Source organism: Cinclus cinclus, chromosome 21 (genome assembly GCF_963662255.1).
Source record: "Cinclus cinclus chromosome 21, bCinCin1.1, whole genome shotgun sequence".
In the NCBI taxonomy this organism is placed as follows: Eukaryota; Metazoa; Chordata; class Aves; order Passeriformes; family Cinclidae; genus Cinclus; species Cinclus cinclus.
In genome coordinates this window covers 470,001-489,880 of record NC_085066.1, presented here as the reverse complement: position 1 = coordinate 489,880, position 19,880 = coordinate 470,001, and the positions used below count along the sequence as shown (strand labels likewise).

The following is a 19,880-nucleotide window of genomic DNA, read 5'->3' as shown; positions in this document are numbered from 1 at the left end:
CTACAGTATTTTAGCATCATATCCTACTTCCCACAAAGATGTGTCCTTGTAACAAGTATCCACGCTACACAAAGCTGCATCACCGTTTTCTATCCTACTGCCAGAGATAAGGGTATTTTCAAATTTTTCCTCACTGATAATCCAACACACCACAAACAAGTTGTTGTGGAGACACATTGCCAACGCCCTGTATCATTGTTTACATAAACCATGCAGTTTATTTCCATTTCAATGGAAATTGCAAGGAACTTTTCTCAGATACTAAACCCCGACACCAAAATAATAGATCACGCCACTCTCAATTGCCAAAGGGCCCTGATATGATTAGAGAAACACCTCACATAAACACCAAGTAGTTTCAAACCACCAAAACACGTGTTCCCAAGACTGCAAGAGTATGTCTCCTTTCCTATTTAGGTTAGAGAACTTCTACATCAAACAGTGAATTCTGTTCCATCTATTGACAATCAAATTAATACACTTCCTTCTGGTGGTAGCTACTCTCCAGCCTCTCCCCCTCTGATCAGCAAGGGACCACGTGAAGACAAAAGGTTATGACTGTGTCATGCATAAAGACAGCAGGATCAGACCTAATTAGGCTCAGCCACTCAGAGCACTCCATATTATGAAAGGCAGTATTTTGGATACAGTCTCACGTAAAGGATTTTGAACATGCTACTAAATTTTAAGCACATTGCTTACATCTCATTTTTAATGATTCAGTAACAGTACACTGAACAGGTGTTTCATTAGCCAATGGAGTAAATGCAATATTCTAAGCATTGTTCTGCCACTGTCTGACTAAACAAATAAAATGCTGTGTTAGATTAAAAAGAAAAATAGGAAGAGGAATTACACACAGTTATTCAAGAATTTAATCTGCAGATTGAGTCTTATACGTGGAAATCCCCCTTATTTTGCAGCATATTGAAGCTCTAGCTGCAGTTTAAAGCATGTTGGCACATAAAGGAAAAACTTAATTTCTTTTCCATTAGACATTACTACTTAATCTTACAAATGGGGAAAACATAAAATTCATTCAATTTCTTCACAGGAAATCTGACAAAACAGTATATTGTTTCTGGCTGGCAGCCACTGTACTATCATAGAGTTTCTTAAAGTGCACAACACGCTGCATTCTACCATGTTTGAAAAAACATTGGAATAGAAATAGAAATGGCCATTAGCTAAATTCACTCTAAAAACAAATAGGAAGAAAGCAATAGGTCTTAAAAGAAGACAGAGGGTCCTTGCAGAGGCTGGCAAATGCTCCAAGCCAAACTAAATCCATAGTGCTAACAAACCACAGCTTTGCTCTGGTATCACCAGAAGGCTGTTTTTATAAAGACAGATGGACAGAAGGGAGGCTTTTCAACTACAGTTCTGTCAAGTTAAACTACTACCAAGCAGAAGTTCAAAAGTGGTTTCCAGTCAACCACATGAGCTCCATGGAATCTCGGAGCCCATTTTAAGGTGATATAAGTAAGGACAGAAAGATAGATACACACGTGTGGGCTACTATTAATCATCCACTGTGGCAGCTCCAGCTGACACAAAAGCAACCACCACGTTTTTGTAAATTTAGAGCCTGAGCAGCAGCTCTATTTGAAAGGCACCATTAGGTTTATTCCTTTCATATGCTAATAATTACATAATTCCTTATAGCCTGATGCTGCAACCATACATTATCATCTTATAAAGACATTTTTTTCTAAAGAAGTTTAATACATGAGCAAACAGCTCACATGCATATAGGAAGGTTTATTAATTTGTCCATGACACAGATTTCCTTCTGTAGCTTCTCGCTGTGAATAACTATTACTGAAATATTTATAAAGGTCTGACTTACTTTTTTACAAAAGTAAGAAAATAGTTTAATTGTTGGGGCAGGGGAAAAAAAAATCTACGAAAGAAATTTTGGAACATATAGGAAGCAGACCTGGACATCAACAAAGTGAAGCAAGGTAAGGCCCCTGATGGTATTTCGAGTACAGGAGAGATTCAGAGTTGAATCTCTTGCAAATATTCTAATGCAATGTAGTGTAGGGCAAACACTGTCACACAGCACCCCAGAAAAGGGAGGGGAAAATGAAATGTTACAAATACTCTCTTCGTGTTCCTGACACATATCCAGGAACAAAATAAGCGATAATAAATTATGTAACTCTATTACTGACTACATATACCACGCTCTCTTTTATTTTGGCATCATACAGGCCAAAAGAGAATTTTATTTCTCTCAAATACCGTGGTTTGTAGTGATGTGCACTGGAAAGGTTAAGAGAAAAAAACCAAAAACGTAATGAGGAAAGAACAAGGTCTCCACACCAACAAACAATCCACCTAACAGTAAGGACACGAATATAAACCTATTTCTCCCACACGCATACTGTATTGTGCTGTTATTTCTATTTCGTGCATACAGGAATAGAAACATACATCAAGTCTCCCTATTTTGAAAACAACGCGCTTGAAAACTGCTGTGATCCTTCATCCCCACCACGGACAGTGCTATACAGAATCTGGAGAACAGCCCCCTCTAGACAAATAAATAAATACACCTAAAAACGGCGAAGGGGGACAGCCCGGAGGAAATAGACGCGGTACACAAAGTGCTGCACGCCTTCCCCGGGCAGGAAGCCAGTTATAATGTAATGGCCCCAAACCGATTTAAATTCCGCCGAGCCGAACCCTGCGGGGCTCCGCGGCAGCGCGGCACCCGAGCCTCCCGCAGGCCGGGGCCGCCGGGGCGAGGAGCGGAGCCCCGGGGGAGCGGCGGCCCCGCCGCCCGTGGAGAGCCCCGCGCCGGCCCCGGCCCCGCGGGCACCGGCGCCCACTCACCTGGAGCGCACTGCGGCTCCGCGCCCGCGGCGGGCTCCGGGCGAGGGCGGCTCCCGCTGCCGCTGCGGAGCCGGGCGACGGCCGCAGTCACCCCGTCCTTGCGGCACGCGGCTCCCGCCGGTGGCGGCGGCGCCTCCGCGCCCACGGCGGGGCCAGCGCCTCCCGCGCAGGGGCGCCCGCGCCGCCCCCCGCCCCCCGCGCCGCCTCAGCGGCGGGGCTGCGCCCCCCGCCCCTTCGCCAGCCCCCGCCTCCGCGACAGCATCTTCCCCGCGATCGGGCACGGCCGTGGGTGAGGGCGGACGGGCCGGGGCCGGGGCCGCAGCCCCGCGGGCCTGGGCGGCGCCGGGGGCGGGCAGCCGGTAACAAAGCCGCCCGCAAGGCGGGGGGATGCGGCCGCCCCGCCGGCGCAGGGCCTGCGTGGATGCCGCCCAGGCCCCGGGTGTAGCGCCCAGCGCGTTGCAGGGGAAAGAACGCGGTCCGCGCCCCCGGGAATGAGCAAACGGGGCGGGCGGGCGAGCAGCGATCCCCGTGCGGAGCGGGGGAAACGCTCCTGCGGCTGCTGCATTAGCTGTTGGCGCTATTGACGAGCCAGCGCCGCTGAGGTGGTGCTGTGAAACGCCGGGGTTTTTTTAAGTCGCACGCTATTACCTGCGCTGACGGCTATCGGTGTCATCAGCCGTGAGTATTAGCCAGCCTTCACCGTCCCCTCAGTGGCAATTACCCGTCTATTTCAAAGCAGCTCGGTGCCCACAGCTCTACGTTCCCTCCTCTTTCGGCAATTTCACTTCTGCTTTGTCAATCACAATGAATTCAGGATTGTTTTCATAGAAAAAAACCCCCACAAATTAAATGAAAACTTAAAATGCATTAATATGTACCAAAAACACCTAGAGGAAAAGACGTGATACACTGCAGAATCACAGCCCAACAAAAACACGGTAATGTCAGTATGGTCATATATACTCTTACACTACAAGGTTATGGTTATTATTATACATTATTATGAGACAAAACCTTATGCTTAGTTTTCTAAATCATATTAAGATTAAATCTTCCCACAACCAAGGAGCACATCAGTCATTGCTACTTTGTATTCCACATCTGTTTTCTAGTATGTATTTATATATATATAAAACAATATATGGGAAACCACACGGGTTTCTGTAGACACAGTTCCTTAAGAATAGCCAGATGGCAACTATATTAAATTAATGCATGTCAAAATTAAAAGTAAATACAGTGCATTCTCAAAGCCCTGGCCTCCAAATCCCTTCTGTACTGAAGCCCATGGCACTGTGGTCTTGGACTTCAATAGAAGGAGGGAATTTGCTCTTCAGCCCTTCTGTACTAGAGGAACTGCTCCAGATTTGAGTGTATGCAGCTGTATTCCAAAGTAGGTCAGGCTATAAAAGTCATTGACAGTCTTCCACCACCTGAAGCTTTGAAACTTTGGTTTGTTTCTTTTCTGTGACTTGCACACCTTCTGGCACATTGGTCCAAAGTAGTTTAAACATGCTTTATGTGCAAAAGATCAGTGTGCAATGGATCAGTCTTATACAAATTTTCCCTGATTCCTTATACTGAGGAGTGCGTGACCGTGATGTGCGATTGCAATAAATGATTTGATTTACATTAAAGGATAGATTTGGATGATCATATAGAGGTTAGTGTTTATTTGGACATAGTACATTTTAGCTTGGCTTGGCTCCAGAAACATAACACTTCTTTTGCTTTCTGAAACAAGTGAAAATAGAAAAAAAAAACAACAAGATTTTCATCACATTTATGATTATTTGTGCTTTATTTTTGTTATCGTGACTTGTTTTGATGTTAAGATTAGAAACCCAGAAGATGAAAACCTTTAGCTAATGAATTATTCTCAGTGGATTTGCAAGCTGTTAAAGCCCTTTGACTGTATGACATGAGTGAAGACTTTCTGTAAGTTAAGGCTTTTCATCTGTCAAATTAAAAAGTACAAAAATACAATGCATTGGATTTTCATGTTTCTCTCTCTCAAAAATGGATACTGAAAATGCTCTTTTCCACTAAGCAAAAACATTTGATCATATGAATCCTCTTGATTTCCCCCAAGCATAAATGGTGGCAATCACAGTAGTAATATCTAATGTATTCATGGAAATTCAGCACTTCTGCTTTCCAGTGGTTACAAACCTCTTGATATCTATGTATGCTTTCCTGACATATTGACATTATATGTGACGCTACATGCATGAAAGCATGCATAGAAATCAGTTATTTATTAACAGTTCCCATGTCTTTGGGAACTGTCTGTGGTTAGGGTTCTTCCCTGCTTTCCTCAGATGGAATTCTGGCTGCACCACAGTAGAGTGGGGTGCACACTAGAAAATAAACACATTTCATAGAGGAATTACTACTTCAGTCTTCCTGGGTGCTCACATACTGTGCTAAGAAGCAAGAGGATAACTTCTCAGAGCCTTGCACTGAGGCAATGGGTAGTTTACCCTCAACAGACTCAAACCCACAGAAAACCAGCCTGCCCTGCTGGAGCAGACAGATGTCTCTTCTTCTCTTTCCAACTCTATTGCTGTCGCCCAGCCCTCCCTGATCCTTCTTATCTCTCCTTTGCCAAAAAGTTCCTGTGAAAAAAACAGAAACTTTTACTGCCTTTTCGAACATTCTGTAACAGAGATGAGCAACACATGGCAATACCTTCCCAGACTAATGAATGTCTTTTGAAAGTTAAGTTACAATGCATTTGAGGCAAAGCTGCTATTGGGTGAAAGCTGGAAAAATTACAATTGCTCTCACCTGGAGATTAGGACATAAAAATAGTGGAAGTAGTATTAAAAAGCAAAAACTTTCAAAAATGTTTTGTTATGTTCTTGGTAAAAGTTTCACTGGAGAAAATACAATTTTGGTCATCCTCAAAAATTATTTCGTTATGAAAATGTAAAATGCTATCGACTGTATAAATCTTTTACTCTAATGATAAATTAGACATCCAAAACTTCTTATTAATGTCCTTAAAATCCTATATATGACAAGAAGCTATGACATACTGACATAAGGATGCACCCCTTGCAACATTCTCAGCTGCTCTAGTTTTAGAAATTGGTAACTTAACAAAAGAGGACATATAATTAATATAATTCATAAGACATAAATATTCAAAAGAAATATATATTTTGCTTCACACTTTTAATTACTTTCCACACAAATTCTAAGAAGAAAAGTACAGGGAAAAAAAAGCAAAATAAAACTTTCTGGCAAACCCTGTATAAAGAAAATAAAACAATATTCCAGTGTTTCCCATCTGCTTTCTTTTTCATTTTGTTATCATTTAGAAGAAACAAAAAGGACCTGGTGAATCATTACTGAAGACCACCAGCAGGATCAGCAGCAGGCTATGAAGAACCCTTTCAGGGGGTAACTTCCGCAATACCACACAGCAAGAAGTCTTAAAAGACAAGGAACACTCTTCTATATTACACAAAGATTTCATATTTTCTCAGCTAATCAGCTCTTTACAAGGCAATGGGCCAAGCTGAATGTCCAAAACAACAGCTTCTTTGCCATGGCTATTAATAAGCCAAGCATGAAAAGGCTCAAAGGATGAACCAGAAGAACATCCACCTCAGATGGAAATGTAATCTTTGACTAGATTTCTGGACAGATTACTGTTCAGCAGGTGAAAGTATTAATTGAAAGAATCACCCTAGGTACCAAAATCTGCAGGACATATTCCCGGACCTGTTCCTCCTCTTTTGTGCTGCACAAAAGACTTAATGAGAGTGAAAATCACCTGCAGCTACCCAGTAGGTTTTTTGTAATATAAAGGAGTCCCTGAGTGACTGTGGAGTCGTCCAGCCCACGGGAGGCCACACGACCCTACAATCTGAGCAGAAGGAGGGGAGACCACAGCAAGGGCAAGCATTCCTAGGCTTTGTTGCTCCCATCACTTCTAGCTGGTCCACAGGCCCTCAGGAGCTGTTGCCATCTGGCACTATCAATGCCAGGGGAGGCATTCATCCAGCCAGAGACTCAAGGGCTCCACAGGAGCTCTCCACTCCTCTGGAATACATGGAAGGAACCCACTGCACCAGGCCACCTGGGCTTATGTGGTTACAGCTCAAATCTGCAGTTCCCAGTCTGGCAAAACTCGCATGGAGCACTTACCTGAGTTGGTCTTCTGGTCTTGGGCTTAGAGGAATATTAATACAGAGAGCAAAGAAACACATGGCTGAGTTTTGACTTAGAAACATTTAGGCCTTTAATGATAAGTATATTAATTGCCAATATTAAAGCAATATCCTACCAATAGCAATTTATGAAATTATTGGAATAGTTCTTGAGTACAGAAATGAAATCTGGTGCAGAAATGAAATCTAATGCATCCAAATAGTTACTGAAGTGTGTATAAAGATCACTGAATTGAAGTCATGATGACAGAAGCAATTCTCATTTTCTGTTGGTACTTGCAGAGATTTAATTTTAGAACTGTATCCCAGGCAAGTAATACAGGATTAGACACATAGACACTGCATCAAAAATAATACTGAAATGTCACTTGTAAAACACACTTTCATGATCTTGCTATTTGATTTATAAATATGTCAGTCAGACCTGTGGAGAAAGGCTCTAGTTAGTTAATATCAATGGATCATGCTTTTGTAAAATCAGAAATCTTCCATAACTGAAGAAAATGACTGTGTTGTTTCTTTACAATATTCTTGCTGAAGCAAGTAAATAGAGTCTGTGAGTAAACAGTCCAACATCATGAGACAAATGACATAAAGATTGTGAAGGCATCAAGACATTAGTGAGGCTGAAAAGAGGATCACAAATCTTTATCAATAATTTAAAGATCTGTACTGACAGTAGTGGAACAATTCTTGGTTTTACCCAGTGAAGGGAGAGCAGAAAAGGCTCAAGCAGGTAGCACAGAACTGCCACATCATTATTATCACTAGGACTCAAATCTCAGAATATTTATCTGGTCCTTCTCTTCATGTTTGTTTACACCTCTAGACAATGGTTATTCAAATTACACATTTAGTCAAAAATTTGACTAAAATCTTCCAATTATCTCTTTAGGAATCTGAATGTTTCCCACACCAGCAACACTTACCATGTAGATGCACTCAGTAAACAAATACAGCAGATAATAAGTGAGCAAGCTGCACTACCAATGAATTTTCTTTAAATGATTTGAAGGAAGCAGTAACTTCTTTAGCAACTAAGCAGCAGGTTACCCTAGTGACGTTAATTCCTTCTGCATCTTACATAGGAATGAATGTGGAATTAGCAGAGCTTGAAAATACCCCTGCAGCTCAGGGAGAAATAATTTACTTCTCACTGTAAAGGGAGGCTTCTCTTCAGGAGACACTTGATTTCAATGCTCTTTATCAGACAGGGTAACATGAATATACATTTCACTAACAGCCATGATCAGCAGTGGAAACTCAATTTATCATGAACAGAGAACTGTCAAACAATTTATCCATATTCATCCTGCCACAGAACAAATAAAGGCCAGAAAAATAAAGCCACTCTGAAAGCCTGAAGAATCAACAAAGAAGCTTTTTGCCTGTGCCTTATCCGGCTAAACTTTCTTATAGTCCCATTCAAAATAGACACTTGACATGATTTCCATCCACAATAACTTCCTTAAACATTCTAGCCTTTTCCATTTATCAAAGGGCTATAAGTTTATATTTAAGAATCCACAGAGTTATCTGAAGTACAGATGCTGAAACTTATTTTGGCTAAGAGTTCAATTCAGAATGGTGAAAATTAATAGGGCTTTACCTTCTCAAACACTTTTGCCAAATCAAGAGAGATAAGATATTCATTCAGTGAGTGCAAAATATACAAATGATGGTGACTTTAAAGTTGGTGTTCAGACAGATTTCTGTGTAGAAGTGTCACCATACCATATCCAAAAAGATTACAAAGATAACCACAAAATGCTAACAGCCACAAATATAATCTCACTCCCTGCTCAGGCTCAAAGCAAAATGAAGATCTTGTATTTTTACATTTTTTACCTTGTCCTTACTGCAAGGTAAGGTTATGCAACTTCAATGTTAGTTTCCACCTGTCATTTTTTCCTTGGTATCACATGGAAAATCAGCAGTGGTAAACTATCAGTTTGCAATAAAGGCAGCATTCATTCCACAAGAATATATATCTAAGTTATTCTATTTTATTTAATGAAGTGTAAGCTACCTGACTACATTGAAATGTGAACAATACCGAAAATTAAGGGCTCCAAATTAAGCTGCAATGACACACATTAACATGCCACAAAATCTGATCAACCTTGTCTCGTGGAAGGTGTCCCTGTCTGTGGCAGAGGGTTGGAACTGGATGATCTCTGAAGTCCTTTCTGATCCAGGCCATTCTAAGATCCTATGGAAATGCTTTACATTAACCATGCACCTTAATTCAAATACAAACCTAACTCCTTAACTGAAAAGGGACAAATTTGAATGTGCCAAATTTCAAGTTAAGCCAGACATCAACAAGCAAGACCATTACATGAAATCACATTCAAATTCAAAAATTGCTCAGGAGAAGAGTATGATGACAGAGAAGAATTGACAGCAGCAAAAAACATTGTAAGAAGTAATAATATTTGAATTTTTCACGTTGAAAAAGAACAACAAATATTTGGGTTCAGAGAGTAAATAAAAACAGAGTATTAGAAATAAGGCCCAAATAAGAACCCTAGAGTGATGAAAAGTGCAAGTAACTGCTGAGCTTTGTACCCAAATCTCTGGCTGTGTTAGCTGTAGAAAAGAGAAGTGGTGTACACTGCTCAATACTGCTGAATGTGAGCTCTTGTTCATGTCATCTCCATACTGGAAACTAAACCTGAAGTCCTGCAGGTGCTTTGGAAGAGCAGAGCCAAGAACGGAATCCAACAGAAAACATTGCAGCCCCAAAAGACAGGAAAAAAATAGAATAAGACCCGTCTGAAGTATGGGTTCATAAGTCCTCTAAAAACTTTAGCATGGAGAAAACAAATTTCTACAAGCATTTACAGTTTCAGATGTTCTGATAAGCAGATGGCACACTGCTTAGGATATCTGGAGTGCAGTTGGAACACATCAGAGTCGCTCTTACGCTGGCATAGTTGGATCAGGAGTACGTGTCAGCTTTCAGGTAAGCTCACATCATTGTATTAGGCAACCATTTAAATTCCATGCATGGTTTTGGGCTGGTATGTGATTTCAGAGCAGGAATCACATGGCAATCATTTCAGGAGTAGGGGAACCACATAGAAGTGTTCCTCTCACTGAGGAATGTGGGTTTGTTTTTGCAGCAACAAAGTTAAGTTGAGGTAGGCAGCACAAATGTTCTACATTTGTATCTTTGCCTACTTTGCTTTATATAAAAACCAAAATGTTTTCTGCCTTCCTTATTCTATGGTACAATTCACAGAAGAAAGAATTTTGCCATGTCAACACCCTGCTGCTGTTTTTGTTTGATGGATGTAAGCCTTAGTTTTGTGTTTTACTACAACAGTTGTTTTACAAGGCAACTTTTGAGACTTCTCTTATACTACACTTTACAAACTTCCTTTATAATGAAGACCCACTTTCTAGTCCCCGAAGCAAATACCAGACTGTGTATTATGAAACTTGGGTTTACACATTGAGAGGCTGAAAGCATGGCCATAACACCCCACCTGTGTACTACACTGACAGATATCCAGATTTCCAGAGTGAGGGTTTGCCTGTGGACAGACTGACAGCATCACTCACTTGCAGCCTATAGGAGCTGTTCTCCACTGCTTGCTATCATGTATGAAACACCAGCTCCCAGATTTAATGAAGTCTGAGTGTGGGGTACAGATCATAAATACAGATTCTTAAAGCATGACTCCACAGACTGCTTTCAGTATTCTATGAAGAACAATCTTGCAGCTACAGAGTGCAGTCTCTACATGCAAAAATATATCCCACTCTAAGGGCTCTGGTTCAGCAGACAAAGATGCCATTACTTAACAGCAGGAGCTGGAGACTTTTGATCATGTGAGTTAGGCTATTACGTGACCAGATTACTACAAGATGAGTATTCTTCAAGGTGGATATTTGCACCTGCTTTTACCAGCGAATAGCAAAAAGGTTCTAAATTCTGCAAGGTCTGTTCTAATTAGATTTGAATAGCACACTTAATTCTAAATTGATGCAGCTTGATAAGCATGAGTGGAATTAATTTCCTAGCAAAAAGCTGAATGGGGGGGGGGGGTGGGGGGGGAACTGCAATAAAGGTTACTTGTCTTAGCCTTGTTGGCTAATTAGGGTACTTTACTGAACTCTTAACAAAGGTACCTGAATAACTTCAGTGTAGTTCTAGAATATCTTACTGCAGAAAACATAATCTCCAGATAATATTCCTATGAATAAAGAATGCTGCTTAGACATCAAGCTACTACTTTCACACAAAGCTGTAACATCACTTCCCCAAAAGTAGGTATGGCATAATGAGGAAAACAAAATACTCCAAGTAATGTAACCATTTAAAAACCATAATGATTACAACTTGGTGTATTTTGGGGAACACCACTACTGTGCATTTGTTAAACTTCTTAATTTGCCTCAAAGTGTACATGATTTGGAGAAGCTTGCTGAAGCTTGTATTTATTTAATGTATTTATTTAATGTATTAGGACTATTTTTTTCTGAGAAATGCCAGGTTGACACATGAACAGAAAGTGGGAGAAAAAGAAATACTGTTTCTCCCACAGCATTAACACTAATGTAAAGCTTAAAAATTAAGCAGCAGCAGCACATTTTTCCTCAGACCTTTGAGCTGGACCATATGGTTGACACTCAATTAAGCAAAGACTTATCAATCCCCAATTGGAACATGTCCAGACCTCGCCATTTTCTCAAATCTTTGAACCGGAGGACTAGAACTGAACAATTCTATTGACTCACACACAATGCCACAGACTTATAAATCTTTGAATGAAATTAGGAAAATTTTATTTATTTATTTATTAGGGGGTATGCATTTTTTAGACTTTAGAATTAAATTATAACAGTGCTATAAAAGCTACAAAATGTCAGTTTGATGTTGCAGAATACAGCAAGTCAACATCTCACCACCATCAAAAAGGTAATGTCCAAACCCCTAGCAATTCTCTTCAAGAATTCACATCTCTTACTTTTCATCTGCTTGGCAGCCACCAAACTGGCAAAGAATATTATATCCATTGGAATACCAGAATGCCCACACAGTAAAAGTGTGTGTGGTTTCTTGCCAAGTCAGCAAACAGAATGGGTTCACCATGCAATCCAAGGGGCACAAGATCCTACGTGGCAGACGGGTGATCCCATGTTTGGGAACCAACAGCAAGGAGAAAGGAATGAGACAATGTCTGTTTGAAAGCACAATGCTGTTATTTTGACTTCAAATCTAAATATTAACTCTTTTCTGTTCCATGGACACTTGGCTTCTGGTTTCAGCTATTTGCTTTGCAAGTATATTTTCATCACACCCAAGTGCAGCACTAAATTTGTGAACAATAGACAAGTCCATGACTTCAAATCTAAAAGTGTTAACAGTGGATTGAGAAATAAGAGCCCAGTCAGAATTTTATCTGAGTATCGGAAAGAATATTAAGATATGGAACATAAAATGTTGCAGCTGTATAAAAAAAAAAAAGGTAACTTTTTCATTCAAAACTATATATTTCATTAATTTGATAATGGGCTAAAACACAGATACAATATTAGACAGAATTAGGTCATTAATTTTTTCTCATCAGATTATTGGAGGCCATATAAATGTCAAAAGACAGTTGTTTACAGTGAAAATCCTAACTCAAAATTTGGCAATAATGAAGTCAGTCAAACAGAAAGCTGTTATATTGAGTTATAAAAGCTTAATTTTAAATTCCATGTGAGACTCTGTGGTTAAATTCTGATTTTATAGACAGATGGTAGGGTTTTTTCTTTAGAGTGCCTCTATTCAATTTACTGGGAAAAAATAATAAACCCTGCAAACATAATTTGCAGAATTCTAATCCATAGGGCTTAATTCCTTTGCAACTTCCATTTCAATGTAGCAGCTGATTCCACGGTTACTATTGCTACAAAGGGATTAAACTTTCCTTGTTGATTTTTTATGTTGGGGGAAAAAAAATACAATTAAAGGGTTCAATCAGATTTAAAAGTTTTTATTTGGTTTTCCTTTTTGTAAGTGTGACCTCATCATTACAATTTTTCATAAAGGTTGGAATATTCTTCTGCTATAATAATTGTATAAGGCATTTCTGTAGTCCTGCTTTTTGTAGAATGGTTTAGATTGGAAGGGACATTAAAGATCACCTTGTTCCAACCCCCTGCCGTGAGCAGGGACACCTTTCACTAGATGTCCTGGTTTGAAAGACAGGTGTTTGCTAAGGAAAGCAGAAGCCCCGCTTTGGACTGAAAAATGTGATCCTTCCTTCCTACAGATTATTATGATTTTGAAATTAGAGGTTAGTTATCTTAATAAATAAATTTATTTGTAAATCTATAAAAATGTATCTAGACATAAATTTATAAATATAAATATGCAAATTTGAATATGTGTAAGTGTACATCTAAATACGAAATAGAAAAAAAAGGTATAGATGAAGTATTGAATATAAATAAAATTGTATACTGAGTGGTTTATAATGTGTAGATAATATGGATATATGAATTACACATGAGTATGCCAAATATAAATAGAAAAATGAATTGAAATATAGTTTTAAAATAAAGGGGTTTTAATTTTCTGTTTTGTTAGAGGCCGGGCTTTTCCATAAAGGATATAAAAATGTGAAGATATAGAATATATAAATGTGTGTGTGTGTGTGTATATACATATATATACACACACATAAAATACAAATGTTAGTAATATAAAGATTTCTTAATAAAAATAATATTGTACCCATGTTGTAATTGATGACAATATACATTAAATTCAAGATCCAAAAATAGGCATTGATTATGAATATAAATTAATTATTAACAAACATATATATATTTATATATATATCTAATGGGTTTGGGTTTTTTTTAATTTGTTCATGGCAGGGATTTTTTTAGTTTGGGTCGGGGTTTTTTGGGGGGCATTCGTTTAGTAGGATTTTTTAAAGGGAGGGACCTCAATGTTTTTTGGCCCCTTGTCTCTGTGTGTGTGTGTGTGTGTGTGTGTGTGTGTGTGTGTGTCTCTGTGTGTGTGTGTGTGTGTCTGTCTCTCTGTCTGTGTGTCTGTCTCTCTGTCTGTGTGTGTCTGTCTCTCTCTCTGCGTGTCTCTCTGTCTCTCTGTCTGTGTGTGTCTGTCTCTGTGTCTGTGTGTGTCTGTCTCTCTGTCTGTGTGTGTCTGTCTCTCTCTCTGTGTCCCCCGTGTCCCCAAAGAGCCGCAGCCCCGGGCTGAGCTCGGCCGCAGTGCTGCCGCCTTGTGGTAAGAGATCGGTACTGCAGCCGTGCCCGGAGCCGGAGCCCGGGCAGTGCTGCCGCCTTGTGGACACAGCGCGGTACTGCAGCCGTGCCCCGAAGCGGCGACGGGCTCCTCCTCGGCGCTGCTGCGGGAGGGCGGTGGGGTGCGAAATAGTGCGCGTGACCTTCTCAAGATGGCGGAGGGCCCAAGGTGACGACGCCGTTCCACGGGAACTGATGCGACGCACGGGACGGCGAACAAGAAGGACCCCGGCAGAGAGGCGTACCCGGCGCCGCCTGTCGGCACCCACTGGGCTGCCGCACGCCCGCGGCGCCACTGAGCCCAAAGCCCGTGTGGGCACAATTGGAAACGACGCGCAAAATCGCGCCGGGAGGGATCGGTGTCGGCGTAGGGGGCAGGCAATGCAGTAGACACCCTGGGCAGGGGGGCAGGAGTGTCCTTTTTTCCCGCGTTTTTTTTTGCCGCCCTATGTAGAAGGTCGGGTGAGTGATGGCCGGGTCGCCATCTTGGGAGTGGCACGCTGCAATTTCCGCCCTTCCTGGCGCCATCTTTGGTCCTGGCAGAAGCCACTTCCGGTGGCGTTGCCAGCGTTGTCGTGGTAACTGTAAAGCCCCAGATAATGGTGTCTATTGAAGTCGCCTGCCTGAATCCGACCCCCGACGCCGATCGCGCGCTCTCCCGCCGCCTGTCCCACGAGCCATTTCCAGCACCGCTGACCAGTCCGCGCTCGTCCGTGCCGCGTAAAAGGCGATGGAAAATCGCGCCGAGAACGCGGGATCGGTTTCGGGGCGGGATTCAGGCAGGCGAGTTCAATAGTCGCCAATGTAGGGGGCCTTCTTATTCGCCTCCCTTAACAAAGATGGCGGAGGAACCAGAAATGGCTCCTGCCAGTACCAAAGATGACGGCTGGGAAGGGCGGAAATTGCGTCTCGACCTTCCCAAGATGGCGACTCAACCGTCACTCGCCCGACCTTCTACATAGGGCGGCAAAAAAGGGGCGGGGAAAAAGAGGACCCCCCCCCCCCCCACGGGGTGTCTACTGCATTGCCTGCCCGCGACGCCGACGCCGATCCCTCCCCCCCGGCGCGATTTTGCGCGGCGTTTCCCATCGTGCCCACACGGGCTGTGGGCTCAGCGGCGCCGCGGACGCGCGGGAGCCCGGCGGGCGCCGACAGGCAGCGGCGGGTCCGCCCCTCTCTCTGCCGGGCTCCTTCCACGGCCGCCGTCGCGGAGAGCGACTCCCGTCCCGCCGCGCTACCTCTCCGCGCGGCCCGGGTCCGCTCCCGCCCGGGGAACGCATCGACGAAGGAAGAACGGTCGCCCAGCTCCCGGAGCCATCGCCCTGCCCGCAGCCGGGAGCAGCCCGCAGGAGGAGGCAGCTGCTCTCTCTGCCGGACAGGTGAGAGGGGCAGAAGGATGGGGCGGGGTGGGAACGCGGGCACGGGAGAATTCCCAGGCACAATTCCAGCGCCCCCTTTCAGCTGGCAGCAGCCCGGTGTCCTCTGCGTGTGGCAGCAGCTGCAGCGCTGGTTTGGAGCAAGCTTCCATGGCATTTTGTTGCAAAGGTGCCCCTTCCAGCCGGGTGCCCCGGCTGGGTTCCCTGGCTGGGAGAGCCCTTGAAGTAGCCAAAGGGAGCAGCTGCTGAGAATTCCGAGCCCGCTGTTCCTGTGGTTCTGGATACAGTGTTTCAGTAGTGTGTGCTTCTGTCCTATGTGCTGCTAGATGTACTTTGGAACAAGTTGACCCTTTCATCCCTCCCCACCTGCATTCTTCCTAGGTGTACGTTTTATTCAGCAGCACTCAGATGAGAGAGAGGAGCTCTGTTCCCATCAGCATAAAAGGAAAAAGTGTGCTCACACAGACCTAAGTTGTTTGGTCAAAAAATTCTTACTTTGGTTTGGTCCAAAAAACGTTATTGCTGTGTGCAAGCTCACGGGGAAGATTTTATTCAACAGCTCTCAGTGGGACATCAAAGCTCCACTTTCCCTTTTCTTGAACAGCCTGAGACCCAATATTACTTGATATCAATTTTATTACAGGCCTTTTGAACTTTTTGAAGAGCCAGAAGGATTGTTTGTGCATCCGTGTGTCACTAATATCCCTCCTCTCTCCAATGCAGGATGGGGGGAAAAAGGGCTGCAGAGCTTCCTACAAGGGGCTGTAAGTGCAAATAAAGAGGAGCCAGAGGTTTAGTTGATATGAATCACTGTTTCTGAAAAGAGCCTGATGGATTTGCTGATACCAAAACCAGTAGGAATAGGAGACTGAACTCGGGCATGGGGATGGTCTCCTTGGCTTTAAACAGCTTTAATGGCTTTAAAGGGCATTTCTATCAGACCTGGTTTATTTTTGTTCCCTTTCATTAAATTTTTAAAAAAAAAGCCCCGCTCCATCACTGCTGCTGTGATGTGTGACAAAAGCCCATCTTCCCTCCACTGGGAACAGGTGAGAGATGGAACTAAACCCCAAAGGATTTTCTGCTCAGTGATGGCACGTGAGTTTTCTTGGGAATTCTCTGCCAAATGTGGTCAGTTGTTCTTGAATGTGGCCATGCAGGGGAGTCGAACGTGCCAGCCCCGATCTGCAAACATGCAGTGCCAGAAGGAGAACCTTTGAAATGTCACCTGGGGTGTGTTCCACTGACTCACAAGTGGGTGCTGTGCCCAGGTCCCCTGTCCAAATCCTGGGCGGGCAGAAGCCAGGACTGCACATTGCTCGTGATATGAATTCACTTTTGGGGAGGTTAAATACAAATGAGATGCCAGGGAGGGAATGGCTTCTAACTGTAAATATTTTTGTCCTAGAGGAGCCCTGCCCAGTCTGACTGCTGCCCAGTGCTGCTCCCTGACTGCACGCTCTCTTGGTGAGCCTCTGTCCTGCTGGCCGTGCCTTTTCTGTCCCCGTGCCGCTCCGTGCCCGTCTTTACCCTCCCGAGCACGTGGCGTGGTCGATTCCTGTCTCCTGGTCCTGGTTTCCCTTTTTGTCTCTGTGTCCCTGCGTCCTTGCTGTGTGTTTGGGACTCCGTCTTTTTGTCTGTCCTTCTCCGTGCCTCACTCGTGTTCCCGTTCTGTTCCCTGTGGCTCTGTGGTGCTCCCCGTGCCGTTGTTTCCCCCGGGATCCTTGTGTCCTGTTCGCTGCCCCTGTTCTTTTTTAATCCCTCTCTCGTGCTGCCCATCTAGCATCCCTTTCTTGTGGTTTTGTTTTTTATTTTTTTTTCTCCATTTCATCCTGCACCCTGATCTTCATTTTCTTTCCTGTGTCCTCTCTGCTGCCACTCTCTGCCTCGTGTCCTCTGTGTCTGCGGGGCTGGGGAGGAACTTGAGCCCTCCTGGGGGCTGCCCCCCCCCCCCCCCCCCCCCCCCCTTCCTTGTGCCAGCAGGGTCCCTTTTTGGGGGCATGGACCCGTGGGAAGGGTTCCCATCAAGGGCCGTGCTGCCGTCCAGGGCAGCTGGAGCGGTTCTGTGCCTTCATTTTGGGGGTGAGGAAAGAAGGCTGAGGGGGGGACGGGGTGGAGACTCGGGGGGCTCCGATGTGTTTCGGGGCAGCCCGAGGTCCCCGGCAGAGGGAGCCACGCTGCGGCGCAGGAGCGGGGGAGTGGGGAATGGAGGGGGGGGGGGGTCCGTGCTGGGTGCCCTCCCCCAGAGGGACCCACGGGTGCCAGGACATTCCCAGGGAGGGGTGGCCGTAGAATACATGAAAAATAGCAATATAAAAAAAGACCTAAATCTCGTTGAAGAGAAGTATTTGATTGGTTTTTATTTGTTTAGAGGCAGGGTTTTTTTATAGGTAATATAAGTATAAAATGTATGGAATGCAATAGAAAAATAAATTTTAAAAATATTTGTATAAATATAAAATATAAACAAAGAAGTTACACATCTATATAAAATACAGAGCATATAATATAAATAAAGCAAATATTATCAAAATATATAATGTGTAAATATAAGTTGTAAAAGATGAAACTAGAAATATAAAAAGATTTAACTATGGTTTAAAATAAATGTCTTATTGGTTTTTAATTGCTTAGGGGCAGGGTGTTGAAGAAATAATATTAGCAACAGATAAATATCCAAATAATAGAAGTATAAATGGTATAAGCAATAGATAAATGTAAAAATGTACAATAAAATACAGACATGAAATTAGAAATGCATCTATAAATATATGTAAGTATAAATCTGTATGGAATCAGAAAAGTATTTATGTAGTATTTAATACAATAATATTGAAAATATTCTTATATGCATAACATAAATTTATAAATTACAGTTATAAATATGAAAAATGCAAGTAGAAAAATATATTTGAATATAGTTTAATATCAAGTGTTTTTTTGGTTTCCATTTGGTTAGAAGCAGAGCTTTTTAATGAATGATATTAAAAATAAAAACATACAAATATGTTAAATATCAAGATATACATAAAATTAATATTAGTAGTATAAAGATATAGAATAAAAACTAAATACAATATATTGTCTAAATTTTGCATTATATTAGAATATAAATTAAATTGAATATATAAAGATATGTGTAGACTATGAATATAAATATAAATTAAATAATAACCAGTAGATACATACATATATATATATATATATATATATAAACGGTTTTGTTTGTTTTCATTTGGTTAGAGGAAGTGTTTCTTTAGTTTTGGCTGGGGTTTATTTTGGTGCATTCATTTAGGGGGTTTCCTGAAGGGATGGATCTCATTCTTTTCCCCCCGCCTCCCTTGTCTGTCTGTCTGTCTGTCTGTCCTCAAAGCGCCGCAGCCCCGGGCTGAGCTCGACGGCAGTGCTGCCGCCTTGTGGACACACGTTCGTACTGCAGCCGTGCCCCGAGCCGGCGCCCTGGCGGTGCTGCCACCTTGTGGGCACAGCGTGGTATTGCAGTTCCCCCAATCCCGTGCCCTGCTCCTTCCTCCTCGCTGCTGTCGGGTGACAGGGGTGGGTAGGGGGGGGTCGGGGGCAGTTCCTGTCAGACCCGGCAGGCCTGCATTTTCTTGTTGATTTTTCAGTTTTCAGAGGAGGAGGGTTTTTGAGTTCTGGTATCTCTCTGTTCCATCCTGCTTCTTGTCTCCCACCCTGCCTGTATATTTCTCTTTCTTTCTTCCTTCCTCTCCTTTTCCCTTTGTCCTGCACCGTGACCATATTTTGTTCCCTTTCATTATCCCTTTGCCTGTAGCTGTGTGCACCTGCTCCCCTGTGCTCCTCCCTTACGGTACCCTCTTTCGGTAACCCTCTGCTCAAGCCGAGGTCGCAGCGTTGCCGACTGCGCCATGCCGGCCCGCCCACCCGGTTGCGTCACGGGCCCGGCCCGCCCACCCGATGCGTCATCGCCCCGCCCACCCACCTGGGGGTGTCATTGCCCCGGCCCACCCACCGTACGCGTCACCGCTATGGCCGGCCCTCCCCGCCCCCACCGCGCGCCATCGCCCTGCCGCGTCGGCCCACTCCTTCACATAATCGCGCCTGCTTGTCCGCCTGGATGCTGGGCCTCGGCCGCGCCTCCCCGGTGCCGCCGCGTCGTCAGTACGACCCGACTTCACATCTCAATTTAAGGACCCGCCGCGGGGGCCCGCCGCTCCGCACAATTGATCCATTT

At 43.4% G+C, this 19,880-nt stretch overlaps 1 protein-coding gene across 1 annotated transcript in view; it reads left to right on the top strand.

The window, feature by feature from the left end:
* The first annotated feature begins 2,654 nt into the window (after positions 1-2,654).
* Positions 2,655-19,880, top strand: part of LOC134052268 (basic proline-rich protein-like) — a 17,241-nt gene continuing 15 nt past the window's right edge. Inside the window, exons 1-3 of the mRNA XM_062506632.1 lie at positions 2,655-3,130; positions 14,444-14,603; positions 19,527-19,880. The exon at positions 19,527-19,880 is cut by the window's right edge and continues 15 nt beyond it. Of these exons, the coding sequence (XP_062362616.1) occupies positions 2,655-3,130; positions 14,444-14,603; positions 19,527-19,880 (990 nt within the window). The remainder of the gene's footprint in view (positions 3,131-14,443; positions 14,604-19,526) is intronic.